This window comes from Trichosurus vulpecula, chromosome 3, assembly GCF_011100635.1.
Source record: "Trichosurus vulpecula isolate mTriVul1 chromosome 3, mTriVul1.pri, whole genome shotgun sequence".
In the NCBI taxonomy this organism is placed as follows: Eukaryota; Metazoa; Chordata; class Mammalia; order Diprotodontia; family Phalangeridae; genus Trichosurus; species Trichosurus vulpecula.
In genome coordinates, this window is record NC_050575.1 from 130,259,334 (window position 1) to 130,272,030 (window position 12,697).

Genomic DNA, 12,697 nt, shown 5'->3' on the forward strand with positions numbered 1-12,697 from the left:
TGAGAGGGGGGCGGAGGGAAGGAGGGAGGGGAGCGAGCGGAGAGTGAGGAAGGGGAGAAGGCGGGAGCGTCCCGGCAACTCGGCGGAGGCTCTGGGGCAAGTTGCGGGAGGACCAGCCGCCCGGCGGCCGCGGGCGAAAGGCGCTGTGAGGACGGGGCGCGGGAGCAGCGGCGGCGGCTGCGGCGGCGGCGGCAGCGCCGGGAGCGGGAGGAGCAGCCGCCGCCACCGTCACCACAGCCGCCACCTCAGTCACCGCCGCTCCAGCCGCGGGGCCCCGGATCTCGCAGCCTCAGCCGCCGCCGCCGCCGCCGCCTCCTCAGCGGGCTCCCCCTCGCCCCCGCCGGGGCTTCGGCTTCTGCTAGCGAGGCCGGGTTAGCAGCCGGGCCCCCCGCCCTCCCCCGGGCCCGGCTCCGCCGCCACCGCCGCGGGCCCTCCCTCCTCTGCACCCCGGCCGCCCTCCCCTCCGCCCCCCCAGCAGCCGCGGGCGGGGAGCGCGCCTCCCCCTTTTCTTGTCCTCCCCCTCCTTCTCTCTTCTTCCTCCTCCTCCTCTCCCTCCTCCTCCTCTCACTCTCCCTCCTCCTCCTCCTCTTCCACCTTCTCCTCAGCAGCCGCCGCCGCCGCCGCCTCCCGCTCCCGCCCGCGCGCGGCGGGATGGACGATCAATCCAGGATGTTGCAGACTCTGGCCGGGGTGAACCTGGCCGGCCACTCGGTGCAGGGGGGCATGGCCCTGCCACCTCCTCCCCACGGGCACGAAGGGGCGGACGGCGATGGCAGGAAGCAGGACATCGGCGACATCCTCCATCAGATCATGACCATCACCGACCAGAGCCTGGACGAGGCGCAAGCAAAGTTGGTTTCGTCTCATTGAACATCTTTTGTGTGTGTGTTTGTGTGTGTGCGCGCGTGGCTCCCCCCACCCTGCCTTCCCGTGGGTTGTTGTGGTTTTTTTTCTTTTTTGTTTTTGTATTTTCCTTTCTTTCCTTTCTCCCCCATGTCGCTTCTAAACTGTCCTATTAGCTTCTTTTAAAAATGAACTTTGTTCTATAAATAAACATTTTATCCTTTTGGGGGGGGCACAAATTTTCACACCACACCTTTGGAGGCAAAAGGGAAAAAAAAGTTGTTCTTGGGAATTTTAAACCATACTTCACACAGGGCTTGTTTCAGATTTTTTTTTGAAGGCAGGAAACGGGGTAGATAGTGACTTTTGCCGTTTTTTCCTTTTATCTGTCGGCAACCCCGTTGTGATCCCGTCACAGTGATTTAAAATGACAAAATTGACCAATAAGTGTCTGCCGAGAGAGACTGTGATTTCCACTTGAGGAACTATAACTTTCTTTACTCCATCAAGTCCTTGTGTTGGGTAGTTGCCTGATGAAAGTGACAAGACATTGTTGCTTTTTCCCACTTGGCAACAGTAAATGTTTAAATCACAGTAAATATGAAATAAAGGCTCAAGATTCTGAAGGCCATCTCACCCATCCCCCAAGGAATAAATCTGTTACTTGTTACCAGAAGAGAAAGTTAGGGGTTGTATCCCGCACAGGTTAGTAGAGAATTTTAACCAGGGCCAATATCATGTGGAAACAAAACAGATGGGAAAAGTAACAGTCTTTGAACAGACCTACAAAACTTTAACTGTCATTTTAAAATGCTACTGTTTTCTGTTCTTTACTTAGAGAATAAAATGATAGTCCATATACATATTCTTCCCCCCTCCCCATTTGTTCTCGGTGCTCCCCAATTAAGCTCCCTCACATTTCTAGATCTTCTCTACTCCAGCACATGATATAATCGCACCTATATATGGGGCAACTATGCAGGGCTTCCCCTAAAGATAAAAGCTGTCTTTAGAAATATATTCTGGTTTGTGTTAGCTTCTGTGGATCTTGGAAGACACAGATTTGAAATGAAATCTTTACTCACTTGAAGAAATCGCCATGTTATTCAATAGGTGATGCTAATACCTTTGTTTGGGTTGTTTTTTTCCCCCAGAAAACATGCATTGAATTGTCATAGAATGAAACCTGCTCTCTTCAGTGTCCTGTGTGAAATAAAAGAGAAAACAGGTAAGAATTCTAGTGTTACAGTGGTCTCAACGTGGCATTGTAACTACTCATTTGACTCTGCCAATCTAGGAGCTGCTACTTTGGGTACCGCCATCTTTGATCATTCTCTCTTTTTCCACCTCCTGATCTTGAAGGGAGGGGGTAAGATTGGGGGGTTAGTGGAGAAAGCTGCAATAAATCTGGAGTCAATTTTACAATTCATACTCCCGATGTAAAATGAAATGTAGATGGAAAAGCTCATGTGTCATCCTTCTCAGGAGCCAGTCCCCTCTGGCTGCAATCAGGGAGCAGCCACTCTCCGTCTTTCCCTTTTCCTTGTTTGTATGTCAGTTTTTTCAAGGAGCAGTGTGAGAGTGGATGCCAATTGCAAGAGTCCCTGAGAGGAAGCATCGCCAGCAACTTTCTGTTTTACTTAGACAACCTTAAGCATCAGCTCTTCCAATAGAAGAATGTATGCAATTGAACATATCTCAGTAGCATCTTTAAATTAGGCTGCTGAGTGGGAAAAATACTTGTACAAAATTTGGAAGAATAAGCATGTATTTTTAGACTTCTTATACATTATATTTATGTTAAATATAATTTCTATGCGTGCAAGAGAAGAGTTCAAATGTAATAAGCTTAATGTATGTTATGAAATAGGTAAGAAAGGCCAAATAGAGGGTTAAAAACTGATCAAAGTTTTCAAGGGAATATTTCAAGACTACCATATCAAGGAAAAAATTTTTCAAGAGGAAAGGAATTATGTACAAAAGCATATTGAACAAGCATTGTAAAATGATATTGATTTAATTTTTTGGTCCATTTTGAATTACACAGTTTCTTAATCTCGAAGAAGTCATATGAGTTCAAGTCAGAAGCTGTTTGAATTTGGATAACTTTTAGTATGGCTGGCATGGTTTGCCTTTTATATGGTACAGAACCAGAATAGTGTTAACCAAGTTTGAACATTTTATGAGGCATATTTTAGTGTGTTGAATGCATGTTGTAAATGGAATTTCATTTTTTTAAAAGTTGAGGCAAAGAAGAAAAATTAAAAAACCCAACATATGCAAGAAGTGTGAAACTAAAAGGTTAAATGTACTTATGATAAAGTTGGATGTAAAAATATTCACACACTGCATATATTTAGATTAGTGGACTTATTGTTCTTATTTATATAATGATTTTATCTAGAAAAAGTATTTCCAAAAAGTTGGAGTTTATTTGTTTTCTTTAAAAACAAATCAAGAAATATTAATTGCCTAAATGGTACCTTTTCATGGTTTTTTTTTTTTTGAGAGAGAAAGAGGGAATATGTTGGTTCTTAATGTTGAAGAAGCCATCCTAAAATATATACATATGTATATATGTGTATGTAAATGTATATGCACATATATATACACACACTTTATTTTGAGAATTATGGGCATTTGAGATTGCTAACTTTATTTTGCGTGTCAATTCTTAGTTACCTTTGGAAATCGTGGCCTGCTTAAATTACAGACAAAATTTTTTATCTGACTATAAAATGAGACATCAAACATTAAATCATGAAGAGTCTTAGCTTAGAAACCTAAAAGTGCATAGTTCTCAGTAAATCATGTTGCTTAATGTCCAAGGTTTTTTGTGCTATCAGGACTCCACTTCAGTTTCTGCTGACAGCTAAGCACTTGGGTATTGACTATGTTGTGAATATTAAGATTGATTCTGCTTTCTATTGCATTATATTATGTGGGATAAGGGGAATGATTTTCTACCCCCCCACCCCCATATACCTTAATCACAGTTAAGAATCTCTCCTCTTTGACTTGTTTTTGTTTCCTTGTCTCTGTAAGTTTTTGCCAAACCAGCTTCAGAATCAACCCAAGAAACTGCCTGCCTTATTTAGATGTACAGCAGGCAGAGTTCAATCAGGAGCACAGAAGTCCTCAGGTTGCTTATTTGCACAGGGCTTAGTTATACCATTTTGAAAAGAGAATAGTATAGTCAACCGCATGTCAAAGGTGAGTTAAGAAGAAACAAGTCTTTTCAGAGACAGGGATTACTGGCAGAGAGTACTGGGTAGTTGTATTGCTATTTAAAAAGCAAGAGACTAACTGACAAGGAAAGAGATCTTTATGATTTGAAAATGTTTCTAGGGATTTCAGTGATAACTTGTAAGTTGAGATTCGCTTTTGTGCTTCGGCTAGTGCAGCCAACTTTGCAAGTTATCTCTTTTGTAAAATAGCTAAAAGCCAACAAAGAGCAAAGGCGGTGTCTGGGCAAAGGCATGAGCCTGCCAGCCCCAGCAGCTTGAGAGGGACAGGATTAAAGCACTGAGTGATTGATGGGGGTGAATCTCTTTCTCTTGGGTGGGTGTGGGGGAGGAGCCCCCCTCCTTTCTACCACTTCCACTTCTCCCACCAAAACTAGTCCTGGAAGAGGATATACTCAGGGATCTTCGATTTGAAATGAAACAGCTGTATAGACATTAGTGTTACCAAAGCAAAGAAAACATGACATCAAATTCTATCTTTCCTCCCCTCTCCTGATCTGTTTCCATAAGAATCCGTATGGATGGTCTGATATTTCTAAAACATTTTTAATTCGAATGACAAACATTTTGGGGGGCATATTTAAATCAAGGGTTCTTAACCTGGGGTCCACGGACTTAAAAAAAAGAGATTTATGTATTTCAGTATAGCTGGTTTCCTCTGTAATCCCATGTATTTTGCTTTATACATTTAAAAGAATTATTCTGAGAAGGGGTCCACAGGCTTCATCAGACTGCCAAAGGAGTCCATGACACACACAAAAAAGCTTAACAACCCCTGTTTTAGATGAAGCTTATTTCTAAGAACATATTTCCCTCCAGTCATTTTATCTAACTTTAATAATGTTATGGCCAGTGCTTAATTCTTTAGCATCAAAAGAAGAGTTTAGCTTGTCATTTTTAATGGAAACCTGGGGTACTTTTGATGGCTCTATTCTCCATAATGGAGGAGTAGTGGTGGTTGGAGGGAAGGGGGAGTATGTCAGTGTATCATGCCATTTCAATTGTTCTTTTTCTCAAATAAGTAACTTTGATAGGTTAATTTTATTTTTAGTTGTATTTCTTTTAGGGTTTGTCAGTAGATCTATAGTGTTCTCATCAAACAGCACTGTGTTAGTTCCTGATATAAATAAAGGATTGAGCTTGAAAAAAAAAAACAAACCTATTTTCTAGGTTCCTCCCCCAAATGAAAAACTATTTTTCTCTTCAGGATGTCTATCTTGATTGTATACTTTTATTTTCTTGTTTAGAGTTTGGGGAATAAGACTTTCTCTTAAAGTCTTACTTTTCTAATTTTGTATTTTCTTACACTGTCTATTTTTAAAATGTCTCATGCTATTATTTTTAGGTTTAAAGTCTCTTTTCATATCTAGCAATTAATTTTCACTCATGACATTTGTATATTCCTAAAAGTGATCACTTAAAATCAAGAAAAATTTTCAAAAAATTAGCAAAACCTGAATAAGAATTTTTAAGCTTATCTTTTACTGATTTTTACTGCATACTTCTTATTAAATAGTCCTTAAATCCTAAGGCTGCATTTATATTAATGTGCACATTTGTTATGTGCTCTTGTATCATTCTTGGACACCTAATGATTTCAAATGTTGACATGCTTTTCTTGGTAAAACACTCTGTCCTCAGAGGTTTGACATCATTGGGAAAGCCCTAAGTTACGGTTGATTTGCTGCATGATTTGATACTCTTGCAAAAATTTTTGAAAATTACTTTTTCATATATTTTCACATGAAATATATTGTTGTTTAAGATTGTGTCTTTGCTGTAGAAGAGAGCTTTGTCTGTGTATATAGACAGAAAGGTATGGATTTTTAAAAGATGCCATATTTATGTAATATACATATGTACATATATGCACATATATCTTAAAAAAGACCCACGTAACCTTTTCCTTTTTAAACACTAGGTTAAAATACTCAATGTTGATAGCTGCCAACCAAATCTTGATTTATTGCCACCACAAACCCTAAATAGCATTCATTTACTAGTAATGTCTAATGGCATACATGATGGTCTGCCAGATTTGTAGCCTTTGTGAGGCTTATAAGCAGGACTGACTTGGGAAGATCATAAAACTTAATGAACTTCTCGACTGCAGGAGGTGTCCGCAGGGGAAGAGAAAGGCCTGCTTGGCTGGTTGGGCTGGTTGAAGTATTTTTTATGTCTAAAGAGAGGGAGAAAATGATCATTAAAAATGTTATACCTTTAAGGGCATCCTCCCTACAAAGAATAAGGGAAAATTTTAGGTAAGAAAAATAGATAAAGAATGCAGCTTATAAAATGAAATCTTTTTGGGGGAGGGAGGAGGTGGAGGAGAGATATTGTCTACTATGTGAAAGGAAACCTTTTATTTTTATTGTTACAAATGTAACTAGCCACACAATGTCACCGTTATGATTAAAGGGCTAGGTAGTGCTCTCAATCCACTACACTGCTCCCTACTCAATTCTACCCAGAAAGGTTTAGAAACTCATTTGAGTATCCTTTTTCTGTTTGAATTGCCATTCTTTGAAATGCTTAATCTAGACTCTACTCCTATCCAGCAATAAATAGAATAACTATATTACATTTTATCATATTTATTCCATGTCATGACATACCTTTAATTTTAGTGTATTAGGCTCAATTTTACACTAAATGAACACTCTTGCAAAATGAAAATGGCTACATATTGTGTTAGATATTAATACATATTACATACATTACCATTCTGAATGTTTTTAATAGTACTTAAATGTATTTATCATGTGTAGTCAAAGTTCACACAACACATCTATCTCATTTCGCACATTATTATTCTAGTAACTTAACCAGTTTAAGTTTTGAAATTTAATGTGCTTTTTTAAGCCTTTTAAAGTTGTAAAGCCTACTACTGATTAAACAACAATAGAAATGTAAAGCCATTCAGTCATCCTAAATGTCAAAAATTAATTGCTTCAATTTTTTATAAATGTTTTGCTTTTTAAAAAAGTAATTTCAGAGTTTTGTTTCTTTCAACATTTTCCCTTAATGTTTCTCTTGTCTGTTTGAGATTTTGGGGAATAGATTGGGAGGGGGGGACAACAAATCATGGGGGACCAGTTTTCTAACTTTCTTCTCCAAATGCCTTTTATCCTGCTGAAGGAAATTATATGTCGTATTCTCTCAGAGAACTTGAGTTTTGTTTCAATACTCTTCTAGAGCTTCTTGTTTTTATTAAGTAAGAAATAAATATCATCGTGATTACATGAATTTGCGCTTCCAACATTTTGTCTCTCCTTCATCTGCTTAAAAAAAAAAGATAATATTGGGCTTTCTTGTCAATGCTAACTTCATCTATACAGGCAAAAAAATTTTTTGCCTTTATTTTTAGTGAGATTTGTTTTATTATGGGATTTGAAGTGAATTTGTGTATTTTGGGGGAATGTTTTTATTATTTTGGAACTTTGCCAATCATATTATTTGCTGATAACATCTTTTTTTCTATCATAAGACTGAATGGTGATCCAAACTAGGATATGCCTTATTCTTATGTGCTGCTTTTAAAAATGTTTAATATATATATACACACACACATATATATATATATATATATATATACACACACACACACACATATTATATATATATATATGTATATATATATTCATTGTTCACACAATAGGTTTTTCATTTCTGTATTTTTTTCGTGATGGAAATGCATTCTTTGGTATCTTAAGTCAATTACTTAGTGTAGAATTGAAATGTTCAGATTTTCCAAGAGGGTATGTAGATCTCAATTTGACATTCCAGTGTTTTCTCTGTATTTGTGTGCTTCATTATAATGGCATTAGCTAGGGCTAAAACATCTTATAGACAGTTTGGCTATTACGTGACAAGACTGGTTTCTGTAAGTGAAGCTATACTTGGGGAAAATTTGTCTTTATTACTTTAGTTATATTGTGTATTTTTACATAGGCGCCTGTGTTTGTGTGTATTCAAGATAAATAATTAACATATATACTGGCAGATACTAGTCTATTCTAATATTATTCTATTCTATAGAATTTGGGGTTCTTTATTCTCTTTTAATATTACTAACTGAAATATATTTAGATAATACTAATAGATATTTATAATCTCAGAATTCTCCTTTTGAGAAGAATATCTTATTTATTTTCTTAACAGCCCAGTTTTATCAAGATGAACAGCAGGGATTGAGATAAGAGATCACGTTTTTTGTGACACTTTTTTTTTACTCCACAGGGCATGTATGTGTTTTAAGTATGAACAGCATAAATCATTTACATCAATTTACATCAGTATTTAATTTAAATTATTAAAAGTTTGTCAAATCTTGCCAGCACAGGTTTTGCAAAGTTATAGTGGTTTACCCACCAAACAAAAGTGGTAGCTATTAGTTCTGGTTGATAGTCTTATCTTTATAGTCTTTAAGCAAAATAACTTTTATTTCTATATACTTAAAGGATTGTAAATGCTTTCTTCATAACCTTTGAAATCAGTACAGCATGTATTATTATCTTCATTTTATAGATGAGAAAACATATACTTAGTCTCCCCCGTCTTTTGATTCCCAAGGCCACAGCCCTTTCCACTGACTAGACTATATTTACATCCAACTGTCCCCTTTATTTAGAGAGGTAATTTAAAAGCCATACCTGGTATAGTGAAAAAAAAAATACAAAACAGTAATTTCTTCAAGGAGGAAGCCATGTCAGAAGGATTATTTCCTTTACCTTCAAAACTTGATTCTCATGATGGTTGTTCAGTAGCAACAGTAGCAACAATTAACATAATCATGTATTCATATATTTTGTCTGTTTACCTTGTTTTAATATTAAGTGTGGTTTTCTAAAAGTAATGTGATAAAAGTATTTAAATTAGATTTTGTATAGTACCTCTTCATTCTTTGTTAATAATAGAGCAATCTGATTGAGGATTAGAAATGGATAGTTATTGATGCTTAATTTCTTTTTTTTTTTTGATGCTTAATTTCTTAAGGAAAAAAGAATCAGTAAAATTTTTCCTGTTATCTTTATAGCTGGGGAATAAAATTGGAAGCAGCATGTTGTTTCTTTAGACTTTGTGTTTTAAAGGTTTAACAAACATAAGCTTTTAAAAGAACACTCAGATTTTTAAAATGTACGGTCAATAAGAAATTGATAATAGTTGCATCATTTAATAGCTCAGGTTCCATAATATACTAAAAATCATCTGGGAGAATCTATGTTAGTGAATTAAAAAAATTTTTTTTTGATGTGATGCATCACTTCTCAAAGTCGTCTTCTTAATCTTCAGTGTCCAGCAGGTGGCTTTTTGCATTATTATTATTTAAATAAAATTTTTTAAGTGTCATAAAATTTTATCATGATTTAAGTGAATTAATTGAAAGCACCAACAATTCCACTGTCTTTATATTAATGTTTGTAATAGAACAAAGGGATGCATATAGAAATGATCTTCAACATCATCTAAATTAAGATTCCAAACAGGCATTACAGATGCTGGTAACTTTGGCAATTATCATTTTGTTTGGTGAACAGTAGTAAAACAGTGTGCGGTAAAAGTGTTTAGAGAGAGAGGATAAATAAATTGAACAGTTTTGCAATGCAAAGTGGTTTGTGGTGTTTTTGAGGATTTCTTGGCTCTCTCTTAACTGCTATTGTGAGCCTGGAGCAGATTTCCCCATTGCTAATGCCCTAGAAGTATTAATTCACTTTGATATGCTAATTAGAGGGCATTATGCAAGAAATGAGATTAAGTGGCAGCATGAAGCCATTTGCCTGTCAGTAAATTGAGAGCTTTAGCATCAGGAGGAGCTTTGTTTTTTCTGAGTTTCTCTTGGTTTTGCATATAAATAAAATTGATTGAAAGGTCTAGAGAAGCTTCTAGAACATTGGTGGTTCTCCTCCCCCCCTCCCCCATTATTTAAACTTAATGTTAAAGGCTTTGTCTGAATATTAATTGATCTAATGGGAACTATTGAACATGAAAATTGCATTGTTTCTGTATACTATGGAAAGTAATGGAAATTTTGTGTCATTTGATGTTGTGGGTAGCATGGAGGGTTGGTAGAGGTTGGGCCTTGGAATTAGGTAGAACTCAGTTAATAAAGTCTTATCTTTGACCCATACTAGGTGTGTGCTTATTTGCTAGATGCTTAACCTCTTAGTGCCCCAGGCATTTCTCTAAGACTATGAGTTATGGACAGTTGATTTTGAATTGGCAGTCTGAATTGGTGGAGGAGGGAGCTTCCCCCTGGAAATACCTCATATGGACATAATCAAAAGTCTGGATCAAAAAAAAAAGTTGGAGATGATTTCATTTCTGTTTTATATTTCAGAGAATCATAGGATGTTAGAGTTAGACTGAAGTCCTCTGATAATCTAGTCAACCCTTTTATTTTACAGATTCGAGCCCAGGAAAGGGGAATAGACTTGTTTGAGTAGCTAGTACATGATCCAGTTGGGACTTGACTCAGGTCTTTGGACTCCAAGTGTCATGTTTTTTGTTTTTTCCTACCCAGTTTTTGTATTACCACTCAGTTTTAAAGTATATGCTTGGTTAGAATATAGATGAATGTTTATCTGATAAACTAACATTTCTATTTAATCATGGGAAAGTATTACTCTGATGGAAGTCACAAGTATATTTGACCCATTTTGGAAGAAAGTTATTATACTAGCTATAGATTTTATTTAACTACATGGAGTGACATTAAGTTAACATTAAGATTCTGATTTTTAATCCATAAAGCAAGAAACTTCTTAATTAAGGCTTTAACTCTTACCTTGACTCAACCTGTTGAATGAACATATTTATTAATATGTGTTACATGTATATGTCTATGTATATATGCATGCACACATATGTGTATATACGTACCTATACACATACATACAAATACATACATACATATATACATATATGGTATATCTAAACAGATGGTAGAGATGTAGTGGAAAGAGCCAGGCAAGCTGGGCTTGAACCTGGGCTTTGACTAGATTCTGGGAAGCCTTTCCAAACTTTTGTTTCCTAATTCAGAAAACAAAGGTAATGTTATTTGCATTACCTACCTCACGATATTGCTGTTAGGAATATAGTTTGTAAACCTTAGCATTCTAGATAAATGAGTTGCATATAAAGTCACAATTGAGTATCTCCCTTGTACTCATTCAAAGGTGTGTTTTCATACTTAATTCTGAATTTCTTTTAGTTTGAGTCAAGCCTTTGCATTTCTTTTCATAATTATGGTTGTATTATTTTCTTCGTGTTACTAAAAAATAGAAATGACTTTTCTTATATTATTTGGGTCCATGAATCTTTCCTCCAGCATTGTTGACTGCTCCATACCTTTCCTTCATCTACAATCTTTTTTTCTGTTTTCCATCAATCCTTCATAGATTATGTGGGAAAAGGGGCAGAGGCTTGCTTTTTAGAATTTCTTGCGTATACTAATTTACTACTGGGGCTCTGTATCTGTTTCTCATTCTCACTACATGACTGGCCCACTTATTTTTCTAGACATACATGTCCTTGATATAATGTCTTTTATGACACTTCTCCTAGGCAAGTTATCTTTGGCTTCATGGAGGAGTTGGAATCTGAGCTGGGCTTTGAAGGAAGAGAAGGATTTCAACAGGTAGAGTTGAGAAGGGTGTGTGTTTCTTGAAGTAACTAAGCTTTTGTTGGTAGAATTGGTATGTCTACCCCTTTGAGTTTGGTTACATAACACAATATTTTGGATATGGGTGGTTGATTTTGGCATCTGAATTCCACCACTGTATCTGTGAATGTAAACCCAATAAACCATAACTCCTTTTCAGAGCCATATGGATTCTCAAACCATCACAGCTGCTATGCATGCGCACTAAGGAGGCTAGTTTCTCCTCAGTATGCATGTGTAGCTCCCATTAATGTTAATGGGAGTTCGGAATATGCATACAGAGAGGAGAATCAGGTTCTCTCCAGAGACAGAACTCCTGATTACATTTTCAGTGACGAGTACTTAGTGTACCTACACATTAGCTGCTTTTCTAAATGAAATCCTTGGCTATTTTTAATTCTTGTTCCCTTCCCAGTACTCCCCGAACTAGTTAAATCAATGAATCTTCATTAGGAGCTCATTACTTGCAAAATTTCATTTAAAACATATGAAGCTATTTTTGATTGAAATGGGAACAAAAAGCATTTGAAATTGCTTTCGGTGAAAGAGGAGGAGATAGAGAGAAGAAGAGAGTAAGAGAAAGAGAGAAAAAGAGGTGATGAGTTCCCAAGAAGCAACAACCTCTTAGAATAGAGATTGATGGGGAAGGGGGTCAGCTTACTAATATTTTCTCAATCACTTCTTTATTACTTGCATTGTATTGGAGTAATTTGTAGGAATTGTTTTTATAAATGTATTAAAAAATACAGGCTTGTATGTATATCATGCCAAGGAGCCATTATTACTAGCTACTCCCTGTTAATTTTCCAGATGAAAAAGAATAATTCAAATGGTCTCCTGAGTTTGTTTTCCTTTCTCTTTTCTTGTCTCTCCCTTTCCCTTTCCTTAAAGAAAAAAAAAAACGAACCCAAAACCTAAGGACGCAAGTATTTGGAATTCATAGTCAAAT

At 36.8% G+C, this 12,697-nt stretch overlaps 1 protein-coding gene across 1 annotated transcript in view; it reads left to right on the top strand.

Moving 5' to 3' along the window:
- Positions 1–642: 642 nt before the first annotated feature.
- PBX3 (PBX homeobox 3) overlaps positions 643–12,697 on the top strand; it is a 301,106-nt gene continuing 289,051 nt past the window's right edge. Inside the window, exons 1-2 of the mRNA XM_036752374.1 lie at positions 643–851; positions 1,998–2,071. Of these exons, the coding sequence (XP_036608269.1) occupies positions 652–851; positions 1,998–2,071 (274 nt within the window). The 5' untranslated portion in view covers positions 643–651. The remainder of the gene's footprint in view (positions 852–1,997; positions 2,072–12,697) is intronic.